At 41.2% G+C, this 27871-nt stretch overlaps 2 protein-coding genes and 1 pseudogene across 2 annotated transcripts in view; 2 read left to right on the plus strand and 1 right to left on the minus strand.

The window, feature by feature from the left end:
• Mettl5 (methyltransferase 5, N6-adenosine) overlaps positions 1–4988 on the plus strand; it is a 9031-nt gene extending 4043 nt beyond the window's left edge. The window contains exons 4-7 of the mRNA XM_050121913.1: positions 856–962; positions 2591–2642; positions 4394–4443; positions 4842–4988. Coding sequence (XP_049977870.1) covers positions 856–962; positions 2591–2642; positions 4394–4443; positions 4842–4880 — 248 coding nt within the window. The 3' untranslated portion in view covers positions 4881–4988. The remainder of the gene's footprint in view (positions 1–855; positions 963–2590; positions 2643–4393; positions 4444–4841) is intronic.
• Positions 4643–18071, minus strand: Ssb (small RNA binding exonuclease protection factor La). Its single transcript, XM_050123032.1, has 12 exons — positions 17934–18071; positions 15584–15675; positions 11406–11509; positions 11039–11213; positions 10413–10520; positions 10241–10341; positions 8480–8551; positions 7891–7930; positions 6253–6393; positions 5567–5756; positions 5317–5451; positions 4643–5034 (listed from the first exon to the last, which is right to left on the minus strand). The coding sequence occupies exons 2-12, from the start codon at positions 15647–15649 to the stop codon at positions 4946–4948; spliced, it is 1221 nt and encodes a 406-aa protein (XP_049978989.1). The 5' UTR covers positions 15650–15675; positions 17934–18071; the 3' UTR covers positions 4643–4945.
• Positions 5961–6049, plus strand: LOC126489732 (uncharacterized; annotated as a pseudogene).
• Positions 18072–27871: the final 9800 nt, after the last annotated feature.

The raw sequence follows: 27871 nt of genomic DNA on the forward strand, positions 1-27871 counted from the left end.
TTTTTTTTTTTTTTTTTTTTTTTTTTTGGTTTGTTAATGTATTCTTATTTCTGATTAATAACTAGAAGATTTGACTAGCCCCCACGCTTATAAAACTTTAAAAACATTTTTATTCTTTTGGAAACTGGATTATTCTTTTGTTGTTGTTGGGACCGCAGGGACTAAAACAGGGCTCTCACACATGCTCTCTATCACCAGCTGAACACTCAGCTCCTAAAACTTGTTATTAAAACCTGTGGGCTTCAAAGCATGCGCACAGGGACTTGCTGTGGTTATTTTAGTGTGTGCTGTGGCCAGAAGCTGCAGTTAAAGCCCACACCACAGTTAGACCACCGCCTCCATTCTCGTCTGCCACTTAGAATATTAAAATTTACATTAATCCTATTTTTTTCTAGCCAAACAGCCTAATTTTGGTTTCATTAGATTTTATTTTAAAGATTTGAGACATCTTACTATGTAGCTCTTACTTTCCTGAAACTGTAGAACTGACTGGCTTCAAATTCCCTCCTCTGCCTTTTGAGTCCTTGGAATTGAAGGTGTGTGCCACCACGCCCAGCTTAAGATTTTATTTATTTTTGGGTATAGGTATTTGGCCTGCATGTCTGCGCCACACTGTGCGGTGCCCAAAAAGGCAAGGACACTGGTCCTCTGGAACTGGAGTTAGTTATGAGTCACCCTGTGGTGCGGGGACTCGAACTTGGGTCCTCTGGAAGAGCAGCACCGAGCTGTCTCTGCAGCCCATAGGTGTTTTGTACGCCTTTTGAAGAAATAAATATGAAGTAGATATTTTACAATTTGGAAAGAACACTACTATTCTTTTAATCATTTATTCTACTCTGCTAGTAATATAAATAGGATTTTTTTTTTTACTCTTCACAGGTACAGATATGGCTTTTCTGAAGACTGCTTTGGGAATGGCAAGAACAGCAGTATATTCTTTACACAAATCCTCAACTAGAGAAGTAAGCTTAAATCAACAGTATTGTTACTTTTAGCCAGATAATGGTAGCACACATCTTTATCACAGTACTTGGAAAGCAGAGGCAGGCAAATCTCTGAGTTCCAGACAGCCAGGGCTACACAAAATAAAAAACCCTATCTCAAAAACCACAATATATATGTGTGTGAATATATTTTAAGATTTTGGGTTTTTTTCGTTTGTTTTTCAAGACAGCGTGTCTCTGTGTAACAGTCATGACAGCCCTGGAACTAGCTCTTATAGACCAGGCTGACCTCGAACTCAGAGATTCCCCTGCCTCTGCCTCCCAAGTGTTGGAATTAAAGGTCTGCACCACCACTGACCAACTGTTTTTTATTCTGAAATGAAGTTTATGCCCTGGCAATGCTGAAGCATGCATGGGCAGCCCATGTAGATGACTCTGCTGAACCTGTCCATATTGGGTTTCATGGTCTAAGTTGCTGAGAACGACTGACCAGGTCTCTTCCTCAGAAAACCCAGATTCAATTCCTAGCACCCATATGATGGCTCTCAACCACCCACAACTCCAGTTCCAGTGAATTGATGCTTTCTTTTGACCTAGAGCACCAAGAATACACATGCTGCAGATATATACAAGGGCAAGACTAAAATCACTAAACCAAAAACAAACAAGAAAATATTACCAACAGGCAAACAATCTTGCTAATCCCGCACTGACATTCTCTTCCGAGGGATTTTAGAGTATAATCAAACTGACAATGACAATCAACCATCATTGGGTGGGAGACGTGACTGTGACTTGTTTAGGAGTACTTGCTACATCTGCAGAGAATCTGAGTTCAGCTCACAATAGTCTATACTCCACCTCCAGGGAATCCGATGCCTCTGAATACACCTGCACTCAACGTTCATATATACACACACACCCAAATACCTAAAAATTGTGAAGGGGCTAGAGAGATGGGTTCATGGTTAATAGCACTAGTTGCTTTTGCAGAGGTCCCGTGTTCAGTTCCCACATAATCTATCTGCTGCTGTATAGGAACACTGTTTAAAACACTTCATTCTGATCAGAGAACACTGTTCAACAGAGTCTGGCAGTGGTGGCGCACACCTTTAATCCCAGCACTTGGGAGACAGAGGCAGGTGGATCTCTGTGAGTTCAAGGCCAGTCTGGTCTACAAGAGCTAGTTACAGGACAGGCACCAAAAACTACAGAGACACTTTGTCTGGGGGGAGGGGGGGGAACATTGTACAACAGACGAGAAAAATGAGGTAAGTCCAGAATGAATGCTTTAGCTAGGGCTACTTTAGTTAGGTACTAAGTAGTAGGACTGAAATTCCAAAGGCCGTGGCTCCAGACTATGCTTTTCTCTTCTACCCTGCAACTGAATGGCATGCTGACCCAGAACTGCCATTCACTAATGAAATCAAGCTACACTGTGTATGTAATGGATTTTGATGGATTTTTCGTTTTTTAATTACATAATTTGGTTCAGATGCTAAGTAGCGAGGACACTTTGTTCCTAGCTTTTAAAAGTGTACATATAATTAAAATTTCTGAGTCTAATTTTATTGAAAATTTTAATGTTCAACATTAGCAGATCAGATCTAAACATCAACTCATATGAAAATATTATTTGTCTTTAGCATATTCAAAAGAAAGCTGCAGAATGGAAAGTCAAGATAGAAATTATTGCAGGTAAGCTTATCTCAACCTTGACTGTTTATGGCAAGACAGCGTTTCTCTGTTGATCAGGCTGTCCTGGAACTCAGATCTATCTACCTGTCTCCCTAGTGCTGGTACTAAAGGTGTGAGCCACCACCTGGCTACAATCTTATTTAAAAGGCCAACAAGCCAGCCTAATTTATTTATTGGAGACAGGGTTTCTCTATAGCTTTGTAGTCTGTCCTGCAACTTGTTCTGTAGCCTGAATTTTTAAAGTACTAAAAAAATTATGGAATGTTACCCAGTTCAGGAGTAGCTTGGAAATGCACCAAACAGAGTAAACATTTACAAAGATCTGCCTGTGCCTGTCCCTATGAATGCATTTTCTAAACAGAAAATTAATGGTACCTCAGTATTCAGTCATCTAGGCCCTGACAGAAGGCTGCTATCATCAGTGAGTGAAAACATGGGCCTGGACATGGTAGGACTGCTGTTAAGTCCACTACCTGTAAATGCCAGTGATTTATGATTGGTACTTAGCTCAACACCAACCTTTCCTTTTTTGGTGGGAGACAGAATATAAACATCCACAATAGAAGAAGAGATGCCTTTTTTTTTTTTCTTTTTACTAAGTTAAGTTTGCCCACAACACAACAGGAAAACCATTAGAAAGCAGAAGTCATCCAGTACTTTTGAGACACTTGAAATAAGTAAAGACTGGTGTGTGGTAGTGTGCTTCCTTAGCACGCACAAGAGAAAACGGGAGAAATTAAATGTGCAATAAAAGGAACATCTTTATTTATTTGGAAGCATGGCTTCTCTGCGTTTCTTTTTCTTTCTCTCTCTCCTCCCCTAACTACCTCTGACTGTCAGAGAACTCACAAGGCCTACTAGACTAAGCCTTTGTCTGCCTGATTCCCAGTCCTGAGATGAAATACACATGCCATTATGTCTAGCCATGAGTTTACCACGAATTGGTCCTATGATGTTAAAGGATCTACCTAAGTTGTTCATAAAGACATGTCTGTCTTCCTATTAAGTGTTGTCAAAGAACTCAATACAGAGCACTTTATATTAGTCCCAGTCGTATACTAATCCAGAACTTTAGTGGTCTTCACATTATCAGCTTCAACAACCCTGGAGCCTACACAAACAGAACAAGATTCCCAGATGACTTGGTCACACATTATAGAGAGCTATGGCCTGTATTGGAAATTACAAAAGATACCACTGGCCAAAGGTGAAAGTATAGAGAATTTATGTTATAAATTAGAAAGGGCTGGGGTAATAGTGGCACACGCTTTAATCCCAGCACTTAGGAGGCAGAGGCAGGTGGGGTCGATCTCTGTTGAGTTCAAGGCCAGCTTGGTCTACAAGGCAAGTTCCAGGGCAGCTAGGACTGTTAAACAGAGAAACCCTGTCTCAAAAATCAAAAAAATAAGTAAATTAGGAAGGAATGTGAAAAATGGACCTTCATTTTGTTAGTAGAAAAAATAACTAGGACTATCCATTATTAAAACATGGACAGACAATTTTTGAAGCATGAATATCATATTGTCAGCTATAGATACATCTGATTTTCACAGAACTTTCCCCCCCATGCTTGTGAATTCTTTTAACTATTCTCCATAACCTCAAATTTTGACATGTGATCCAAACAGCAGAAACACTATGCATAACTTGGCATGTAAGTATTCACGGTCTGTCCAAAGTGATGGATGTAAAACATTATGCACACCAGCATCTAATACTTTCAAGGTGAATGTTTGGCTTGTTTTTTACAGAGCTTCGATATGACCTGCCAGCATTATACAACTTTCATAAAAAGAAATCAGTAAGTTTCCCAATTTTGAATACATTCAGCATTCAAAAGCTTTGCAATATCACTTTCCACTCACAGCAAGTTGCATGGGTAAGTAGAAAGCCAGCCTGAGAGACTGGACAAATTAACTGTTGTCGAAGCAGTCAACATTCTAGTAAGTTCTTTGTGAAAAAATTTAAGAGAAAAAAAAAGAAAAAAGTAAACGGTTGGCTATTTTTATACAGCATATATTTTACAAGTTTGTACTAATACATTCTCATATTACAAAGGCAATTAGGAGGAAGAATCTTCCTTTTCATATTTGAATCATCCAAACACAAACAGGAACTATACATTTTAAAAAACTTTCATTTGGGTAACAACAACAACAAAAAAAGACAAGTAAAACAAATTCTTTTCCTTTTATACAGGTGGACATTGAAGTGGACCTAATTCGCTTTTCTTTTTAAAAGCTTCTGAAGACAAAAAGCAGCTTAAAATCTAACTAAGATGAATAAAAACACTGCTTACTAAACTACTTGTCTCTAGCGCCGTTCTCTCTCTTCTTATGCTTTGATGCAGGCTCTTCTCTGTCTCTTCCGTCCCTTGCTCTTTTCATTGGTCCTATACAAACACAAAGAACTCATTAAATTCAATGTAAGCACTTGCTCTATTAATATTGGCTACAATTACTAATAATAGCTTCCTTTAAAAAATTAGCAACTTCTCAGAGAGAAAGGGCTTTCCTTGAGTACAGTCTTTCTGACCTTTATAGTTATCTTTTACCAACCTCTCAATTGTGCAATAGCACAAAGGACGACGATGGCACTCAATGAAAACTATCACTCACACAGAGAGATAGTGTTTTATCAAGTACAGACATCATACCCAGGACTTGAGACTTGCCTGATCCACGTCGATGATGGTGATGGTAGTCATCATCATCGAATCTTGTTCTCCTGCCATGAAACTGTCCTCTTCCTTTGGGTCCCCCAGCATAAGGAGGTCTGTTTCCCTTTCCTTTTCCTTTAAATCTGCGGCCTGTAGAAACATGATTGAGAAAGTTAGTCAATTTTAAGTGTTTTTGAAAACTAAGATTTTTCTCAAGCAAAGATGAGGTAAAATAACCAATTATAATAAAAAATTAAATAATGACCTCCTTTTGACTTCCATTTGTTTAGTGATTCTTGCTGATCATCCATGATTTTCTTCATCGCATCTTTTTCCGCATGTCCTTCTAGTACTTTCCAAGTCACCTTTTTGTTCCTTAATTGTAGGTTACCATTATTTGCACTCCTGGCTTTCTCAAGTGCTTCCTTAGCTTTCTCTTTAAAGAGAATTATTCCCTACACAAAGAGGAAAAAAAATGAATGTTCCACTCTTCAGTTTGTAGTCAGACAAATTTCTTTCCTCAAAGATATTTCCCAGACCCAGCATATCTATTCCTGCTATTTTCAATGCTTCTTACTGAATATTAGGAAGAAATGCTTTAAAAGTAAACTCCAGTCACCAATACCAAGTTTATATGCCCCCTTCCTCCACCCAAAACAATCTTTTTTTTTCCTGGTTCATCGTGCCTTTTCATGACATGTGCCTCCTATTAACCTTGTTGTAACATCAGCACATTACCCATCTGACATGGAAAAAAAGATACCACACCTGGTAAAAAGACTTAAAAGTAAATGACTAAGTAGAAACTATTTTAGTTAACATGTTTTATAAATTACTTTCTCATTAAACATTTTTTTAAAAGACTGCTTCCTAGTAATTTTTTTCTTCTAAGAGATAACATTCTATAGACTTTTAAACAAATTGCTAGTAAGGATAGAGATGTTCACAAACCTCTTTTGCTCCTCTGACAAAGTCAATCCATTTTATTTCGCCGTGATTTGAGAAAAGGATGTGTAAATCTTCTCTACAGGTCTGGTCATCCAAGTCACCTGAAAACTTCAGTAAGCACCCCATCCTTCCTTCTAGAGGTCGCTATAAAAACAATACAAGGCCATCAAAAGGTTTCCTCGAGAGCAACCTCACCAAAATGACTCACATCATTCTATACCTACATAAGGAAAAGAGAAGTCAGTGCTATTTTAATGCAGTTTAACTGTATTTTTCTCTACTCTCCTGTTTTATAATGGCTTTATTTTATTTAGTTTCTTCTATAGGGAAGTTATAACTATCTGCTGATAAGAAATGATCTCAGACAATATTATCTGTATATCACTGATGCAATGACACTGGTAGAATCACTTAGACATTCTCTAAGAAGTCCTCAAACATGGCTAGAGGCCTAAGTGGTATATCTGGTATGGGTACCATGGGGACTGCGGGTCCATTCCCAACATCTCCCATCTCCCTACCACACACATAAAAGTTCTCATACTCTAAAAACTCATTCTAGGGGGCTGGAGAAGGAAAACAGGGGTTAAGAGCACTTCCCACTCCTCCAGTCTACCCAAGTTCAGTTACCAGGTCAGATGGTTCACAATCACCTATAACTCCAGCAACCTTTTCTGTCCACCCCAGGAACCTGCACACATACAGCAAACATTCTCAAATACACACAAATAAAAAACAGCCTTAAAAAGTATTCACAGAGGAGGAGCCAGAGGGACTTGAGTTCAGTTCCTCACACCCACACTGTACTGCTCATATATGTAACTCTAACTTTTGAGAATTGGACACCTTCTTCTAGCACCCATGGGTACCTTACACACACACAGTTACATATATGGTTCATCAGGTCTCACAGAGACTGAACCAACAACCAGAGAGCCTGCATGGGAATGACCTAGGCACTCTGCATATATCTTACTCTTGTGTAGCTTGGTCCTCTTGTGGGACTCCTAAGTGGCAACAAGAGTTGTCTTGGATTCTTTTACAGGACTTTGGGACCATACTCATACTGGGTCGCTTTGACCAACCTTAATACATGGGGAGATGCTTAATTTTACTGCAACTTGATATGCTGTGCTTTGCGGATATTCATGGGACACTTGCCCTTTCCTAAATAAAAACAAAGGAATTGACTGGGAAGTAGGAACACAGGGGTCATATGGGGAGGGACTGGGAGGAGGGAGGAGAAACTGCAGATGGGATGTAAAATAAATAAAATGGGAAAAAAAACTTAAACAAGTTGTTTTAGCAGAGCATGGTAGTGCATGCCTTTAATCCCAGCAATTGGGAGGCAGAAACAGGTGACTGTCTCCAAATTTGCGAAATAAAACTGGTCGACAAAGTCATTTCTGGGTCAGCCAGACTAACATGGTAGGGATTTATCTCTAGATAAATAAAGGGACCAGCAAATAAAGGTGTTTGCTGCCAAGCCTAACAACCTGGGTACAATCCCTGGGATCCATATAGGGGAAGGAAAGAACTGACAAGCTGTCCTCTGACCTCCACACAACTACAGACAGACAGACAGCAACTTCAAAAAGACAGTCTAACTTAAATTCTCATGTATTAGGTATCAATACTTACTGTTTCAGCACTTCCTGTCTTGTGTTTTCCTTCATGTTCTCTAAAAATAAATGTGTTGTGATTATAATATGTTTAAGCTTAACGAAGTAAAAATTCTAATAACCCCAATCATCATTACCACAAACCAATTAATCATCAAAGCAAGTCCTCAGACTTTTTTCATCATACAACACCAGCAATATATAGCTTCTAGGTTATCAAGATCTTTTTTTTTTTTTTTTTAATTTTAGAGACAGGTTTCTCAGTAGCTACAGAGCCAGTCCTGGAACTAGCTCTGTAGACCACGCTGGCCTCAAACTCACAGAGACCCGCCAGCCTCTGTCTCCTGAGTATTGGAATTAAAGGAGTATGCCACCATGGCCTGACTAAAATGTAACTTTTTCTTTTTTCCTTTGGGTTCTCTGTAGCTTCCTAGAACTCATAGAGATCCACCTATCTCTGAGATTAAAGGAGACTAACATTTCACTACCAATAAAGACAAAACCATTACCACTCATTTCAAAGCTCATCATCAGCTTACCCAGAACCACTAGCTAAACTTGTCAAAGCATTAAGAAATTCAAATGTGTCACATGAATTAAATACTTACTGTTTAGCTTTTAATTTAGCTTCCACTTTGCTCTGCTTTCTTTCTTCATTTTTCTTTGCAAAGTAATCTTCCCTGAAAAACACAAAACACAGACTAAGCTCACAAAGACAAAAAATTACTTTTTGTTCATTTTTTCCCCCCAAGCCAGTTTCTCTGTGTAGCCCCCGCTTTCCTGGAACCCACTCTGTAGACCAGACTGGCCTTGAACTCAAGAGATCTGCCTGCTTCTGCCCCTCAAGGGCTGGGATTAAAGGTGTGTGCCATAGCCCAGCTGAAAATTACTTTGAGTACTTGAAACCCTAGCTCCACAAAGACTATCATACACTTTTTTTTTTTTTTTGCATGTGATTTTTAAGTCAGGGTCTCACTGTTTATCACACACTGACTGGGAATTTCCATGCAGCCCAGGGCTCAAACAATCCTCCTGCCTGAGCCTCTACAGAGATGGGAATACAGATGTGTACTACCACACCCAGCAGTTACACACATTTTCTGTCAGCTAATCACCTAGAAACTCATATGCTGCAGAGGTCATGCACATGCATTCTACCAAGTACACATACTATAAAATTTAGCATCAAATAACAGGCTGTATAATACAAGGAAGTATACAACTGCCCTATGATTAACTTTATGAAAATGGTTTAGTTCAACAATTTTTTGACACAGGCTCATTGTACAGCCCATACTAGCCCAAACACTTCTTGTCTTAGCCTCCCACCTGTGACTACAGGAGTTCTGGCATCACAGGCATCCACCACCATGCCTAGCCATCCCTTGTGGGTATTGTATATGTGGAGGTCAAAGGTTAAGTGTCTTCTACTATCAATCCCCACCTTACCTTTTGAGACCCCACATGATTCTCATTAGAACCAGAGAACAGCAAATGGCCACTAAGCTCCAGCAATGGCCTATCTCTACCACTCCATCCCCCCACCCCGCCCTTCTGCTTGCAGACTGGCACTTTAGTGACCACACCATATCCACAGTCCTAGCCTCTTTTAAAGAATTTATCTATTACGCATACAATGTTCTGCCTGCATGTGTCCTTGCAGACCAGAAGAGGGAGTCAGATCTCTTTAGAGATGGTTGTGAGCCACGTGGTTGCTAGGAAACCTAGAAGAACAGCCACTGTTCTTGACTGCTGAGTCATCTCTCCAGCCCCCCAAGCCTCACTTTAAAAGAAAAAAAAGTTTAATCAGGACGCAGAGACAGCCAGATCTATGAATTCAAGGCCAGCCTGGTCTACAGAACCTACAGAACAAGTTCCAAGACAGCCAGAGCTACAGAGTTTGATCCTAAGGACCCATACACAGAAGGAAGGAGAAATCAACTTCCCCCAGGTTGCCTTCTGACTTCCACAAGTGTGCCATGGCATGATTGTAAACAATAAAGTTGGGAGCCAAGGGTATGGCTCAGCAGGTAAAAACACTTGGTGCACAAGACTGATGACCTGAGTTTAATCACTGGACTCCATGTAAGGTAGAAGGAGAGAATGAACTAGAGAGCTGTCCTTTGACCTCCACATGCACACTATGGAACACGTACACACCTCAACACACTAACAATACAAAAGCTGAGAAAAGGTATTAAAAACCACTTTCATGTTCTCAAAATACTATTATAATTACCCCCAAACACAATTTCCAGAGCATACTGAAAATAGTATCAACTGTACAGGGGATGCTGCTCTTTATACCTTACCCCACAGTATCAATTCCAAATAATCATGTGGCCTGAGAGATAAGCAAAAAGACTTACTTAAAGAGTATTAACAAGCTTGTGTCTTTGTACTTCTGACCAGGGGTATCCACAAACTTCTTTGCAGACTGAATACTATCAAACACAGCAAATATTGACCCCTATAAAACAGAAAAAGATTTTCTTTAAAGTGATATTTTTCAACTAGAAAGTCTATATCAAATAATCATACCTTAAATGTTTTGTGCAATGTTCGTCTCATCTGAATATTCAGTATTTGACCTTTATCATCTAGCCATTCTTTTATGTCATCCAGGGTTGCATCAGTTGGGAAGCCTTTCTGTAAGAAATGGAAAAAAGAAGTACAAACAATGATTCCTGGGTAACAACTCTCCCTACAATAAATTCTAAATTATTCTGTTTTGAAGTGAAGCCAGAAATCTAAGTGTCGAACTTTCTGTCCCCTTTATTAATTGTTTAGCAACCTTATTCTCTAGTGCAATAAAGTGATTCACCTGAGATTTGTTCCAAAATAACCAGCTAGAGCAAAGACAAAACATTATTATACGTTAAGAACTGCTGAAGTTTGGCAATGGTACATTACACTATTCAATCTACTTCCTTGTGTCTAAAGCTTTCTATGTATTTAGAAATTTATGAATGAAATTAACCAATGAAGAACTCAGCTACTAACAAGACAGGATCTAACATATGTAAATTAACAATGATAAAGTTTAGAAGTAAACTTTCAAAAAACACAGTAATGGGCCAAACATGTCCTGAGCCTTTATACTTATTCACTCCATGTATGTTCCTTCTAAATAAAAGTAACATGAAATGCACTGAAGATCCACTTACAATATAAACAGATCTGTTTTTTACATCATTCTTATACTCATCCGTCACTTCGGGAAGGGGTCTGCTTGGAGATCTTCTGATTTTAGTTTTGTCTGCACTCACTTCCATAAGTTTTGCCTTAGATTTGCCCAGTGCTTGGACAATTACATTAAAGTCTGTTGTCAGTCGGTTTAGCCTAGAGTACATACATAAAAACATTGTAAAAGCAGATATAGTAGTAGCTATCAACAGCAACAGCAAACTTAATGACTTTTTGAAGATTTTTGGGTTTATTAGCCTCAAAACTAACATAGTTTAATGATAGCACATGACCAAGTTCCTGGGTTTGATCTCCAGAAATGGAAACAAACAACAAAAAAGGTCTTACCTGTTGAATTTTATCATTGTGTCCAAAGGTACCCAGCCTTCATCCAATTTGATCTGTTCCTTTAAAAACTTGTCTCGTGGCAAATTGAAGTCTCCAAAATAATACTGTGAGTAATTATAATGTATTTCAGATGTTAAGAGCACTGTATAATGCTGAGTTCAATCAAATTTTTTTGAAAACTATTTTTTATACTACCAAGTTCTACTCTTTAAAAATGTATGTTAGAACTTAAGGGACCATAATAGAAGCACTTTTTCCTAAATAAACTATAATGAAATATATATAACACAAGAGAAAACTAAAATGCTGGTGAACCAGTATAATAAATGTGTTATTAGAATAGAAAGTATCAAATATAATTAAAGATCTAATAAAAACATTTCTTCCAGGTTGGAGCTATAGTTCAGTGGTTAAGAAAACCGACTGCTCTTCCAGAAGACCTGGGATCAGTTCCCAGCAACTAACTGTTTGTAACTCTAAGATCTGACACACTAACATAGACATACACGCAGGCAAAACATCAATGCATATAAAAGTAATTAAAATTTTTTTTTTGTTTTTTCGAGACAGGGTTTCTCTGTGGTTTTGGAGCCTGTCCTGGAACTAGCTCTTGTAGACCAGGCTGGTCTCGAACTCACAGAGATCGGCCTGCCTCTGCCTCCCAAGTGCTGGGAAGTAATTTAAATTATTAAAAAACCAAAAAACCTTCTCTTCCAGTCAATATGGAAAAAAGATTAAAAACTTGGGGTTAAATTCCTAGATTAAAAAAGGGGGGGGGGAGGCATGACTACTTGGAATGTCAAAAGCAACATGAATGAAAAAGGTAAACATTTGTTAAGATTCTTGTCAGGCAGTGGTAACACCTTTAATCCCACTCTGGAGGCAGAGGCAGGGGGATCCCTGACTTGGTAGCCAATCTGGTCTACAGAGCAATTTTCAGGACAGTCAAGGCTACAAAGAGAAACCCTGTCTCAAAAAACAAAAATCTTATAAATTAAAAGAGAAGTCAGGTGTAGTGGTTCATGTACACAATGTCCATCTCAGATTTAGTAATTTCTCTGAGTTCTCCAACTTAGGAGATCCACCTACTTCTATTTCCCAAGGAGCTAGGATTAAAAATATGTATCACCATATCTATTCACTTTTAAAAATTATATAACACGTAGCACAAACACAAAAAAAGTTACTCAACAGTGGTGGCACATGCCTTAACTCCCAGCACTTGGGCTGCAAAGGCAGGGGATCTCTGATTTGGTAGCCAACCTGGTCTATGAGCAATTTCCAGGACAGTCAAGGCTACAAAGAAAAACCCTGTAACAAAAAAACAAAAACCCACAAAAGAAGTCTAACATTACTCACTAAAACCTAAACTAAAATGCCTTTAATTCCAGTGTAGGAAAGTAGAAATAGGTGGAATGAGTTTGGAACCAGACTGCTCTACGAAGAAAATTTCAGGCCAGCAGACTAACTACTACATAGTGAGAGACTGTCTTAAAAATTAAACTAGAATAAAATGTACATAGTTTTTGTCAATGTAGTGCCTCCTAGGAATTCCATCTTAAACCAGTAGAGGAGAGATGCCTTAGTGCTTAAGAGTGCTTGCTGCTCTTCCAGGACCTGAGTTAGGTTCCTAGCACTTTAGTCAATTGGCTCAGGATGGAATGTAACTCCAGCTTCAGAAGATTTGATACTTCTGACCTGAGGACCACATACCCATATGCAGACACAGACATATTTTTTGTTAAAAAACAAAAATAAAGTGGTGGTGCAAACCTTTAAGCCTTTAATCTCAGCAATTGAGAAGAAGAGGCAAATGATCTCTGAGAGTTCGAGGCCAGCCTGGTCTACACAGTCCAGGACAGCCAAGGCTACTCAGAGAAACCCTGTCTTGAAAAACAAAACAAAGCTGGATGTGGTGCTCATGCTCTTAATCTTGGCACTTGAGGGGCAGAGATAGGATGATGATCTCTATGAGTTTGAGGCCAGTCTGGTCTACACAGTGATTTCCCAGGACAGCCAGGGATATATAGTGAGACCCTGCTCAGAAACAGGAGGAGGAAAAAGGGAAGAGGGCAGTAGGCCTGTTTACTAAGATTTATATAAAGAATATCCACCATAGAACTGTTTTAGTTAAGCGATTCTATACATTAGAGAAGATGAATGGATTATTAATGGTGTATTATTGACGACACAAAACTTTACTCCCTAAAAACGTACCTCATGTTTGGTGGGGGAGGGGAAAATTAAGTTATGTACCATTCTAATTGGGGATATTTGGGAAACCTCTGTCTCTAGGGAATTTTACTGTGAATTTCACAATACTCTTAAAAATAAAGTCTCCCCCCCTTAAAAAAAAAAACATTATTTTAGGGGCTGGAGAGATGAACTTCAAGGTTAAGAGCACTGAATGATCTTCCACAGGACCAAAGTTCCATAGCCAGCATCCACATGGGGGCTCATAACCATCTATAACTCTAGTCCTAGATGATCCAATGCCTATTTCTGGCTTCCATGGGCTCCAGGCATGCACATGGTGCACAGACATACATCAGATAAAACATCCATAAAATAAACTAAAAATAAAAACATTATTTTGAGCCGGGCGATGGTGGCGCACGCCTTTAATCCCAGCACTCGGGAGGCAGAGGCAGGCGGATCTCTGTGAGTTCGAGACCAGCCTGGTCTACAGAGCTAGTACCAGGACAGGCTCCAAAGCTACAGAGAAACCTTGTCTCGGGAAAAAAAAAAAAAAAATTATTTTGAATATGAAGTGTGAAAAAAATTTTAAACCTGAGTATCTTTTCTATAACACTTTTGTTATTGTTCTAAGCATTAAACAGCAAATATCACTGGCTTTGTAATTAAAAACAAACAGCAGGAGCTAGAAAGATGACTTAGTGGCTAAGAGCACTGCCTGCTCTTCCAGAGGACCTTGGTTTAATTCTCAACATACACTGATAGCTCATTAACTGTCTGTAACTCCCATTCCAAGGAATCTCATACCCTTGCACAGACATACATGCAGGCTATACACCAATGCACATAAAATAAAATTAAACAAAAACAAAAACCACAATAAACAATGATTTTGTAACATGAACACAATTCACGGACATTTCCTATACAGCCATCATTGTTACTGACAACAACCTAAACTAACACCTAAATTTGAAATGCTAACAACTTTGAGAACACATACTTGGCTAAAGTTACACTAGCTTTTTGAAAAGAACTAATAGGACAGATTAAACTATTATTTGACAAGTACTTTACCTTGGAATTTTATGCTAGCTTTTATTAGATTAGGCACTTCATCAATTTTTCACATCATCTTACAAGTATTACTGCCTTTTACATGTTACAGACTTGGGAATTGAAATGGAGAAATGGTTATAAATAAAGCAACACTAGTCTATAGTGTTACCTTTGGAATGTCTGTAATTTTTTTTAATTGTTTTGTTCCAACATAATATCTTTATTGATTATCTGGGAATTTCACATCATGCACCCCGATCACACATACTTCCCAGTCCTCCCAGGCCTGACTCTCACCCTTATGACAACCCCCCACCTAAAAAAGGATAAAAAAGTCCAGTTTGTGTTACCCATATACTAACTGGAGTAAGGTCAAACTCCCAATTGCCAGCCCCTTAAAGTAAACTGAGTCCTTGCCCACCTGCACCCCTGCCAGAAACCATCAATTGTGAAGAGCTACACTTCAGCATCCTTATCACACTCTTTTTTTCCTTCCTTCCTTTTGATTTTTGTTTTGAGACAGGGTTTATCGTGTAACAGCCCTAGCTGTACTGGCACTACTTTTGTAGACCAGGCTGGTCTTGAACTCAAAGAGATCTACCTGCCTCTGCCTCACAAGTATTGGGATTAAAGGCGTGCGCCACCACCACTCAGCCCTTATCACAATTTTTAAGAGTTCTCTTTAGTGGTTTTCTGTCTAGGCTATTTCTTTTCTTTTTTAGGGGATGGAGGGAAGGCTATAATTCTCCTAACTTGGCCCCAATAATATGAATAGATTTACATTAACTTCAAGAACCAAAACTAAGCCAAATGCTTAAATAAGTCCACTTATGGACATTTGATGTTTTGTTTTTCATCTTAAGGCCCCACATTTCTTTTGAAGGAACATATAATTTTGCAATTTAACAACACAAGAATCCTACCTCAATTTGATGACAGATTTTGGCCTCCAGAGCAGCCATTTTTTCATTATCTCCATTTTCAGCCATTGTGGCTATCTGTAAAATTTCTCACACTGGAAGAAAAAGGTTATTATTTTTATATAAAATAGTCGAAACAAGAAAGAGAAGGATTAAAAACCACTCTTTTATTAAGTTTCAAGAATTTCTAATTTTACAGGTTGTTTCCCTATGAATTCCCATGTATCTCAAAAAAGCAACACCTTGAATTATGTATGGAAAAATTAAAGGTCAACAACCTGCTATTCCTTTCAGTAAATCACACTTCCTATTCTATTTTATTATCTTTTTCCCCAACAATAGTAAATTTAATTGTGAATAAAGGAATGTATATCCTACGCAATGAAAGAACAAAATCATAATCATGATAAACAATTATAATGCTGTGTGATAAACTCTACAAGTAATTTTGGTTTAATGGAACATTAAGGAAAATATTTACAAAAGATATTTTACAAAAAAAATACCCTTATTTTAGTGAAAAACACCAGGTTGGATGGAGTGATCGATCTTACTTCTTATTTGTTACTGATTATTAGGCAGAGGCTTTCTTTTACTGGGATTATCTATATTGTTGGAAGTCATTTAAATGAGAAAAAAACTCAAGATGTGGGGGTCTGTGTGAGAGTCAGTGTAAGCATATGGTCTGTCTTTATTTGAAATATATGATTGCCTCATATTTCACAAATACATGTATGTTTTTGTAGTTTCCAATTAATCAAAAAAGATTTTTATTGTTTTTACTGAGCTATATATTTTTCTCCACTCCTCTCCCTTCCTATCCCCCCTCTACTCTCTCCCATGATCCCCACACTCCCAGTTTATTCGGGAGATAATGTCTTTTTCTACTTCCCATGTACATCAGATCAATATATGTCTCTATTAGGGTCCTCATTGTTGTCTAGGTTCTCTGGGATTGCGAATTGTAGGCTGGTTTTTCTTTGCTTTATGTCTAAAAGCCACTTATGAGTGAGTACTTTCTGGGTCTGGGTTACCTCACTCTATTTTGTTATCTTAACGAAGTTGGCAAAGCAAGCTTCAGAGAGAAAAACGATCCACTTAACCACTTCTCAACCATATCTAGCTTTAAAAAGATCAGAATTACAGTCTGTCGACATGTTCCTATCGCTCTCAATGCTATCTGTTTGGCATAGTTGGCATTTCTTTTCAAATCAGTCACAGCTGACTTACCAAAACCCATTACTGGCAAAAATGAAAAAAAAAAGGCAAAAAAAAAGTTCGATTCTATATAACAGAATATAAGAAAAATGGGAACTTGAGAGCAAGGGTACACAAAAACTGTAAACTGGGGTGCTGGAGGGGAGGGTGTGCCTAACACACGAATACATTGGTTAACTCTACAGCCAGTTTCCTGCTTCGCGGCCTGACAGCAATCCTGGAATACGAGAGTGTGCTACTGGCTAGCTAGAAATCACAAACCGGATATTCCGACTTACTAGCTCTCGGCGCTCTGCTCCATAAACCACCCAGCTGTACTGCACTACGCTGCACGAGCTCACCAAGACTCTTCCGCAGCAGCGGGACAGAGCCACGAGCTGCTCTTGGTGTATTAGCGGCATTGCTCAGAATGCTGGTTTATAACATGGAGACCACTGAAGGTCCTGCAAGGGGAACCCTAGTACGTATCCCATTTCAGACTTCACCGTCTCCGGAACCTGCTTGTCTCCCACCATCAACCACCGCATCACTACACAGAGACCTAAGTTCCTGTGCGAAGCAATGACAAAAACGACCTAGTTAGCTCCTGCAAGACTTCTGGGGCCTAAACAATTCTGGAATTGTTTTACAGATACTTCCAAAGAATTTCACACAGAAGCAGCTTTGAAGGGGGGTGGGGAGTGAGCGGCAATTAAAAAAACAACAAAAAAAAAAGCCCAAGACAGCGCCGCTGGGGGCGGAACTGCAGCCCCCACTTCTTTGGCCTCTTTTTCCTCCAGTTGGTCACCACAGACCCCTGCAGCGTTTAACCGCAGCGGCCATCCCGGGGACTTAAAGGCAGCTCCGGAACATCCGCCTTCGGCCAGTCAGGAAAGGGGTGCAGGTAACGAACCGAAAGGACGCCGTAAGGATGCGGCCAGCCTCTTCCCGGAGGCCCCTGCCACGTGGGAAGCCCCGGGCGCCCGCATCTGAGGCCGGGGCCCGCTCCGCGGCCTCACCGAGGCCCGCGCCCCCTCGGGCCGCAGCCCGGCACACCGCCACGGGCCGCAGGCCGCGCGGCGCGCACCACAGGAAGGCGAGGCCCGCGCGGAGCACAACCCTCGGGAGCCGTCTCCTCAGCCTCCGAGAAGCTCACCTCAAAGACGCCGACCCCCACAGTCTCCACCGCTTCAAGAACAACGACGGAAGCGTCTCGACTTCCGAGCGCCCGCGGGCCAGCCAAACGCGCTTAAAGATGGGGGCTCTCCCGGCAGGCCTTGCGGGCGGGTGGGCGGGGCCGCGGGCGCGCTCGGCCGGCGCGACTCTCTGCGCGTGCGCCACAGCGGCGGCCTCCCACAATCCTTAGAGTTACGCCCTCTCGCCGGAGAAATTGTTATCTCGCCGGGGCGAATGTTGTGAGGACGGGGGAGGGGGGGGGGATGGCAGGAAGTCTGTTTGTGGAGCTCTTTGTGTTTAGTATTTCTGAGGCTTTGTATAGTGTTTGACTTTTCTTTTTCAATATTTTTTTAGTTGTTTTTGCGAGACAGGGTTTCCCTGTGTAGCCTGGCTGTCCTGGACTGTGTTCTTTTTTTTTTTTAGTTTTTAGACACAGGGTTTCTCTGTAGCTTTGGAACCTGTCCTGACACTAGCTCTTGTAGACCAGGCTGGCCTCGAACTCACAGAGATCCGCCTGCCTCTGCCTCCCGAGTGCTGGGATTAAAGGCGTGCGCCACCACCGCCCGGCTGGACTGTGTTCTTGTAGACCAGGCTGGTCTCGAACTCAGATCCACCTGCCTCTGCCTCCCCCTCCTAGTACTGGATCAAAAGCGTGTGCCTCCACGCTGTCGCTTTTCAGTAATTTTTATATATTTAAGTTGCATCGTGTTCTGAAAAAAACATACAGTTACTTGGTTTCTGACAGGGTCTCTCTCAGAAGCACAAACTGGCCTGTAATTCGAAATCCCGCTTCTGTGCAAGGTGCTGAGACAACAGATGTCACCTGGTTCTCGTTCCTCCTGCTGCTGCTGGCTTTAATTTGGGTTTGAGTCAGAGCCTCAGTGAGTAACCCAGGCTTATCCTAAACTATGCTTCTGCCTCCTGCTGCCACCCTAGTACAAACAAAACAACTTTTAAAAATAGTTTTATGGGAGCCAGGAATTAAAAAAAAAAAAAAAAAACCAGAACTATTTAGAATGGTTCAAGAGATTTCACGCTTGAATCGTGCCTGTATTCATCTGCTCGCTGCGAACTGTGTCCTTGGCAAATTATTCAATTTCTCTGTCCCTCAAGATAAAGTAGGGTCATCTAGTACAGAAGCCTTTGTTTTGCTGGATCCCTTCCCTCGTGGTACAATTTCTGCAAAACAATTTTAAGTTTTTAGAGATGTTATCTCCTATGACATAATCTTTTCTTGTAATATAAAAACTATATTTTAAAATACAGCAAAGTATTTTTAACCTTCGATGGCGTGTCAAGATCTCTACAGTTTAATAGTACAATACTACTACAATGGTACTATAATAGTACTACAATAGTACTATCCAACCTCTGAGGTACACCTACAGCTTAATGAAACTGCCTACAGATGTGTAAAGATGTAAGGGGGGAGGAAAAAATCTATATGCATACCATCTCAAAGGGAAATATTTCCCAAGAAACCAAGAAAAATAATTTTAAAACTTTCTGGAGGGCTGGAGAGATGGCTCAGAGGTTAAGAGCATTGCCTGCTCTTTCAAAGGTACTGAGTTCAATTCCCAGCAACCACATGGTGGCTCACAACCATCTGTAATGAGGTCTGGTGCCCTCTTCTGGCCTGCAGGCATACACACAGAAAGAATATTGTATACATAATTAAAAAATAAATAAATAAATATTTAAATAAATAAAAATATTTTAAAAAAAAAACTTTCTGGAGGAATTCCAGAGGAGCGGCTGGAAATACCTTTAGACTCAATGTAGAATATATTACAAAACCATTTGTAGGAAGAACAAATCTACAGAGCTTAAAATGTTGGGGAAAGTTATTATAAAGATGTTTCAGTAATTAAATAGTTAAAAATGGTTTGGTGGACTGGGGATGTGGATTCGTGGTAACTTTAATTCGTTATCCCCCTGGATTTTGTGCCTTTGTGGTGTTTATCTTGGTTGCTGTTTACCTATTTATTTTAAGCAAGTGTTCATCTTCCCTCTTGATTCTATATTCATAATTTGGGATTCTTTTCCTCAGAGGGCCTTCAAAATTGTAGTTTGCACCATGCCCCATAACTTCTAATATTATATGTTCAAATATGCATTAGATTAACAGACACAAGTTAAACCTGAACAATAACAGGGCAATGAAATTAGAAAATGAAACATCCTTCCTAAAGTGGAAGGACAGCATGTATGCAGTGAAGAATTTAAGAACAAGAGGGAAATTCTGGCCCATACTTTATCAGCCAAGAGGTGGGAAATTATTCTAGAAGCTAGTTTACTTTAGGAAATCCACTAGGATGCAGACATTTCCCAGAATGGCAGTACAGAGAGCAGATGTGCAATCAAAGGGCCCTGGTCCAGGGGTCTCAGCCCACAGGTTGGAACCTCGCTTTGAGAACAGCGCCTCCTATGGAAAGTAGCTTTAATCCTGGCTTACTATGTTGGGAATGCAACCAAATCTACTGAGTATTGCTCAAACACAAAACTGAAGCAATAGATGAACTTGAAGGGGCCATAGTAAATTTTGAAAGAATTTCAGGGGTCCTTCAAAGAACAAAACCAGATGAAGTATTACAATAATAAGCCATTTGTACACTTTAAAAAGAATTCTCAGAGAGAACTTGGAACTACAAACTGTTTTTAACTTTCCTTTTTCTTTTCTTTTCTTTCTTTCTTTTTTTTTTAAATGTGTATGTTGTCCCTGTTGACGTGAATGAATGCGCGCATGTGTGAAGACTAGAAGACAGCCTCGGTATCATTCACTCCTCCTGAGGGCAGCATCCACCTCGTGCAAGAGACCTCAACAGGCTCTCTTACTGGGCCACGTTGTCAGTTAGAATAGACTGGATGGCTAGGGAGCCCCTGTGGTCCTCCTGTCTCTGCCTCCCCAGTCCTGAGATTACAAGATCAGGTCCCCACCCTCCTATTTTTACCTTAACTCAAGCCCTCATGCTTCTGCTGCAAAGCACTTAACCAACTAACCCAGCTTCCTGGCCCTTTTGTTTTTATTGTGAAGATTTTCAAGCATTTTTTCCAAAGTGTAATGTATAAATAGTATAAGGCCCTGAGTGTTTATAACCCAGCTTGCGTGTCACTAGCCAACGACAATATCTTGTTCTATCTCTATGTTTCCTACTCTCCAGAGCCCTCTCTTGATTCTTTTAAGCCAAATGGGACACATCCTGATATATTCCACAAAATCTTATAACCATACACTTAAGAATAAGGATCCCTGTTTAAGTCACCATATTTACCTGTTATAATCCCAGCTCCTGGAAGGTCGAGGCAGGAAAACAGCAATTTTGAGCAGCTTGGGGTACATAGCAAGATCTTCACTCAAAAGAATAACATTTGAATTTGAAGTTATCATCAAATATTCAGTAGGTTTTCAAATTCTCCTCGTTTTCTTGTGAATATCTTTTCAGTTGTTTTATTCAAATCAAGATGCCAATGTTTTTCGCATGTTGCCTTTGTCTTTTGAACTCAGAATTGAACTTTGAGCATCAAGCACACTAGGCCGTCACTCTACCATAGATATCTATACTCCTTCTTTAAAGCTTTGGGCTTATTTATTTAGAGACAGGTTCTCACAGTAGCTCTGTAGCCCTAGATGGCCTGAAAGTCCCTATGTAGACCAGGAGGGCCTCAAAGTCGCTGGTCTCCTCTCTCCCTCCGGAGCACTAGGATTAAAGGTATATGCTAACAAAATCTGCCCCCTTTTTATTTTAAACGGGCTCACTAAGTTGCACAGACTGGTCTTGAGCTTTCGCTGTAGCTCAGGTCACCTTTGCACTTTTGTCCCCCCACCTCTTGCCTCCAGGTGGTTGCAGCTATAAGCCTGCATCACCTGACCTGCTTACTAGTCCTCCTATATTTCTGTAATGCATAGGATCCTCCATTCTTCTTTCATTTACTTGTTAACGGACTCAGGTCCTGTTCCTATAGAATTTGTTGCACCCTGGATTTGCCTGGTTGTATCATGAGGTGTTATTTAAAATCAAAGGATTTGGCTGATTGTGTCATGAGGTGTTATTTAAAATCAAGTCTCAAGGCTTGACACCATTTAGCCTGAGTATTTTGGCAAGAATAGTCCTTGCTACATTAGAAGGCACACGGTGTCTCTTTTTGGAAACTTACAATTGTCTCTCATGAAGGTGGCAAAATGGAGGTAGTCAGTCTGTCATTCCTACCGCACTCATTAGCTGGAATTCTTCCATACCCCAAAAGAAGTTTACCACTTTCTTGAGTAGTTTTCCTTGCTGTGTAGATACAGACGACAACTGTTTGATTCCCCCCCTCCACACACACACCAATTTTTAGAACAAGTTTCTTATTCTTCTTTTACAGCAACTAATTAATTTGGCTGCAAGTCTAACAACCACGAGACTGGCACCATTTGAGGTGGCTGACCCCTGAGCCTCCTGAACAGAAATGCCCGATTACATCAGTGGGTTTCTCCCTGGCAAGGCAAGGCAGCGAGCAGCCAATCTCTCATACACTCCTAGCAGTCTTTTCCCATGGGGAATGGTCTTTCGAATTATTAGTACATTTTCACCTCTTTATTCTAATTTCAGAAGTTTGTTCTCTCCTTCCACCTTGTAGGTCCTGAGAGTAGAACTCAGGGGTTTGGGCTTGGCAGCAGGTGCTGAGCCACCTCTCTGGCCCCCCAAAATTTGGTCAATGTTGAAAAAGTGTCACAATCTGTCACTTATATACAGATAATAAATCCCAAGCCTGGAAATGAGAGCCCACGAGGCAGAAATCCAGGGTTTTAGTTGTGTACTGCACCTGTAGTAAGAAATAAGGGGGCACAGAAGGAATTTCAGATGCCAGGGAACATAATCTCATAACCAATAGCCAGAGCTCACGTTTCTGGAATGCAACTTTTTAAAAATTAATTCATTTTTGTTTTATTTTGTGCTTGTGTTTGTTTTTTTGAGATGGGGTTTCGCTATGTGGCCCTGGCTGTTCTGGAACTCACTCTGTAGACCAGACTGGCTTTGAACTCAGAGATCTGGCTGTCTTAGCCTCACAAGTGCTGGGAAACTGTAAATCGAGAGAAAAAGGCTCTAGTTTCATGAGATAGGAGAGGAGAGTAGTAGCTTGCTAGAATGTGTTATGCTACAATCCTTCTGTGTCACATGTAAATTATGCTGTGATTGGTTTAGTAAAGAAGCTGACTGGCCAATAGCCAGACAGGAGAAGGTTAAGAGGGAGAACCAGACTAAGGGCACTGGGAAGAAGGGAGGAGTCAGAGGAGTTGCCAGGAAATACTGATAGGAAACAGGAGGTGCAAAACGAAAGAGAGGTAACGCCATGTGGCAGAATGTAAGTTAATATCAATGGGTTAACTTAAGTTGTAACAGCTACTTAGTAATAAGCCTGAGCTATCAGTCAAGCATTTATAATCAATGGTTATTTGGGAGCAGCTGCTGAGACACAGAGAAACTCCACCTGCAAGAATGACCTTCACAAAGGACACAGTTCAGAGCCAGAAGAGACACACCTGCGTCTTTACAAGGCTACTAACAGCTACAGAAGGCATCTAATAATTGAAACCTTGCCTTAGATCTGTTTTCACAAGACCTCATATAAAATGAGAGCAGTCTCGCCTTTAATCTGGTAATATGAAAGAATATGTGGTGGTGCACACCTGTGACCCCAGCCCCTGGGAAGCTGAAGCAGGAGGACTATGAGTTCCAAGCTAGCCTGGGCTACATTGTGAGCTCCTGTTTTAAAAAAGGAAAAAAGTCACAGGTGATTTGATAGTAATTATTTCTATGATGTGGTGGGGATGGAAGCCCTAGAGTAGAGTAAACAATGAACAAGGGGTGAAGAATTGGAACCAGAGGAAAACTGGTGATTTCCTTGAGAATTTTTTCTATAAAAGGGAATAAAGAAACAGAATGCTGAGCCGGGCAGTGGTGACATACGCCTTTAAACCCAGGGAGAGGCAGGTGGATCTCTGAGTTCGAGTCCAGCCTGGTCTACAAAGTTACACAGAGAAATCCTGTCTCAAAAAAACAAAAACAAACAAACAAACAAAACTATTTAGAAAGAAGCCTAAACAATCAGCAGAGTTTTCATAATTAGTAAGAAATTTTTGTGTCATTATTGAGGAGCCGCCAGTCCTGGTGAAAAAGTCTGACTATAAACTAGTGACCAATGAGACTAGGAAATTGCCAGGTTACATCCCTGAGAAAGCAAGAGTTGGCTTCATAACCTGCTCTCTGTCATCATCGAGAGGTGGGAGGTGCAGACATAGGAGGATTTGGTGTCTTTGCTTAGTCGCTTACAGTTTGTTTTGTTTCTCCATCCCCGCCCACCCCAGGCAAGTAAGGGAGAATGGGACCGAAAGAAGGAAGGTTGAAAATTCTAGCCAGATGGTGGCAGTGCATGCCTTCAATCTGCCTAATGTGAGTACTAGGGACTTGGTTCCTCTGGAAGAGCAGCAAGCTTTCTTAACCGCTGAGCCATTTTACCAGCCCCGAAAAACTGTTTTCTCAAAGCAGTGAAGTTGGTGGACTGGAGACCCTGGGTGTTAGACAAGAAGCATTAACCATAAAATGACAAGAGTCGGGATTAAAGGACTGAGTCCCTGTCAAGTCTTCAGATGAACAGCCATGGGAAGAAAGGGGGAGGGGCTCAGCGATCTGTAGAAACAGCAGAGGCTTTTGAAGAAAAAGGAAGAGTTTGGAAGTGACAGTGCATCAGGGAGGAAAAATCAGCAGGTGACACTCTGGCCCTGAAGAACACAGGTTACATGGGGAAAAACTGTTCCCCTTGGGGCCACAGTGGGGGCTGGTGTCCTCAGGAGAATGCTAGCCACACACCATGAAGCTTAGGAGTAAGGGAAACACTTGGACATGCAGGCAAAGGGCAAGGGAAAATGCCTATTACACACCCGGAACCCCAGGCCCTGGAAGGACAGAGCAGGTTTGGAGAGCCTGGGACTGAATAGAATGAGAATGAAGGCAACAAGAGAGACCTGAGATCCTGGGGCCTGTGGAGAGAGGGGCCGAGGAGAGAGGGGCCGAGGAGAGAGGGGCTGTGGAGAGAGGGGCTGAGGAGAGAGGGGCTGTGGAGAGACGGGCTGAGGCTGCAGAGTTTCTGAAAGGCTGGAGAAACAGATCAAGCCTGCTGTTCTCACATCTGCCATCAGACATTGTTCCTTGAGAAAGCTGCCATCTCCTAAGGCGCTTGGGGTCCCCTGCTCCCCAACTATAGCAGTCCTTACTGTTTGGTAGAAGTTTTAACACTCAGTCCTCCTCTGGCCTCTTGTATTATTGGAATCCGCCCACAGACTCTCTGACATCTGTTCAGGGTCACCACCTCAGAAGAGGCCAGCAGATTGGGCTTTCCCCAACATGAAGGCCAAGCTTTGGTAGCTCCATGACACTTGCTCCTGATGCACAGCTGTGCACTCACCCTTCACTTCCCAAGCATGAGAGGATAAGAGCCTTGGCTAAAGACTCAGGACCACATGCAAGTCCCAGAGACAGCTTAGGTAGCTGCCAGGGAAACAAAACATTTACATCTACATGGCAATGAACGGGACATCACAGACACCACTGAGAGAGCGAGTTACTATGGATTCCCACCCCAACATCAGAAAACCACGTGCGTGGGATGATGGTGTGCTAATAAAGATAGTCTTGGCTAGGTAGGGCAATGCACACCTGTAATCCCAGTACTTGGGAGGTAGAGATCAGAAGATCAAAATTCAGCTCTGGGCCAGTCTGAGCTACATGGGACCTATTTCCAAAATAACCACAAAACTTCTCACTTAAATAGATGAAATCATTCCATATTGAATACTCTTTTGCTCTATTTTAAAATTCTAGGATCAGCAAGATGCCTTAGTGGGTAAGAGGATCTGCTGGCAAGCGTGACAGCGTGATTTTAATCCCCAGGACCCACGTGGTTGAGAGAGGCCATTCCTGTAGTGGTCCTCTGATTGTCACAGAAGTACATGTCACCCAAGAACCCCCCCCAACACATAGACACACAGACCAGACACACAAAACACAAATACAATTGTGAAAACAAGTACAATTCTATACAAATATCATTTGAGTTCAAGGCTAGCCTGGTCTACAGAGAAAGTTCCAGGACAGCCAAGGCTACACAGAGAGAAACCCTGTCTTGAAGAAAAAAAAAAAAAAAAAAAAAAGTTGGGTAGGTTCACCTGTTGGGGGCAGGGCACATTCTTATCCATTCTTAAAATAGCACTTGCTGTACACAGACTGCCATCTTGTATTATATGTTTACTATCAAACAGAGCAGCGCAGCTAAAACCTAGAGTCTGCTCTGCATCTGGGGAAAAGAAGTCTTGGACTTCATTCAAGTTGTTTGTACTTAGTTCTGGGTGAACAAAGAAGCAGAGTTGGGGGGACGGAGAGGGGATGGGACGGGGTAGGAACAGCAGGGCTCCCATCAACTCCCTTGTATTTCCCAGAGTAGACGCCAAGTTCTGTTTCTCGCCAGTTCTGCAGGATACCCACCAAGTCAAAGAAGCAGATGACGCCAGGCTCTGCTGCTCAGAAGCCCTGTCACCATAGAAAGTGACCGTTCCGACATTAACTGAGCCATTCTGTGCATAGTCTGAAGCCTGACTTGCTTGTGGCATCCACAGGCAGGCAGGTCCAGCCCCTGTTTCCTGCCACCACGTGCTGGGTGGGCCTTGGAGATCAAAGGGTTAAAACAAGAGTAGGCTCTTCTGCCCGGTGCCTCAGGTTAGTCCCTGGATTCCTTAGGTCCATCCTGCCTCTTCATAGAAGGTGGCTAGAGAACAAACAGGATAAACTGGTTTAAAAAATTTTTAAAAAAGCATATTATTATTCATCCTGGGTTGTTTAATAGCCTTTGATGTTCAGTCCCCCTCGCCTTTCAGCCCCATTTCTCTTACAGTAACACTCTGAGCACTAGCATTGTCTGTTTTCATTCAATGGATGTGTTTACTGTAGAAACAGCGAAGAATTGGAGGCCCTGTTCTTCCTGGGCTGGCCTCTTAGTCTCTGAGCAGTGCAAGTCTTACACACTAAAAGAATGGGTGATGTAGTGATATTTCATTTGTATCTTAATAAATAAGGCTTGCCTGAAGATCAGAAAGTAAAACAGCCCCACTGGTCAGCCTTACAGACCAGGCAGTGGTGGCACATACCTTTAATCCCAGGCATCATACTAGTTTGCCATGGAAACCAGGCAGTAGTGGTGCATGCCTATAATCTCAGCACGAGAGAGGAATATAAAACCGGAGGAGACAGCTCTCAGATACAGTCTCATTCTGAGGTTTCCTGATTACCATTTTCAGATTGAGATCAAGGTAAGAGCCAGGGGCTGGCTACTTTGCTTTTCCGACCTTCAGATTGAACCTCAATATCTGTCTCTGAGTTTTTATTAATCATGCTTCATGAAGGCCCAGGTGGTGGTACTGAATGTCTTTAATCCCAGAAAAAGTGGGCAGACCTCTTGTGAGTTAAAGGTCAGCCTGGTCTATAAAGTGAGTTCAAAACCAGCCAGGGCTATGAGAAGAGACCCTCTCTCAAAAAACAAACAAAGAACGCAACAACAACAACAACAAAAATAAAACAAGAATGAACTGACTGTTCAATGAGTACTTGTGTTTATTAATATGTTCCTTGATTATGTAGACATTAAAAAGAATTTAGAAAAAGTCCCTTTGGATAACAAGTATACTGCAGACTTCACAGTACATGCGCCTCAAGACCTCTACGCTTCCTGTCTCCAGGGTTCTTGCTAGGTCTCAGCACAGAAGTCATCAGCGAGGCCTTGCCTGGCCACCCTATATAAATGGTACCCCTGTCCCAGTGATATCTATCATCTTTACAGTACTTATTGTCCCTGATACCTTTTGAACACAACCTAGTTTGGGGAGAC

The sequence above is a fragment of the Alexandromys fortis genome, unplaced genomic scaffold, assembly GCF_014885135.2.
Source record: "Alexandromys fortis isolate MF-2015 unplaced genomic scaffold, M_Fortis_MF-2015_v1.1 scaffold_8_9099976_23576923, whole genome shotgun sequence".
Taxonomy (NCBI): domain Eukaryota; kingdom Metazoa; phylum Chordata; class Mammalia; order Rodentia; family Cricetidae; genus Alexandromys; species Alexandromys fortis.

Coding starts and splice junctions, on each gene's coding strand:
- Ssb (XM_050123032.1), bottom strand. CDS start 15,649: ATGGCTGAAAATGGAGATAATGAAAAAATGGCTGCTCTGGAGGCCAAA. Junction 7,931..8,479: donor GCTAAATTAAAAGCTAAACA/GTAAGTATTTAA, acceptor ATTTATTTTTAG/AGAACATGAAGGAAAACACA. Junction 5,035..5,316: donor CCATCATCGACGTGGATCAG/GCAAGTCTCAAG, acceptor GTGTTTGTATAG/GACCAATGAAAAGAGCAAGG.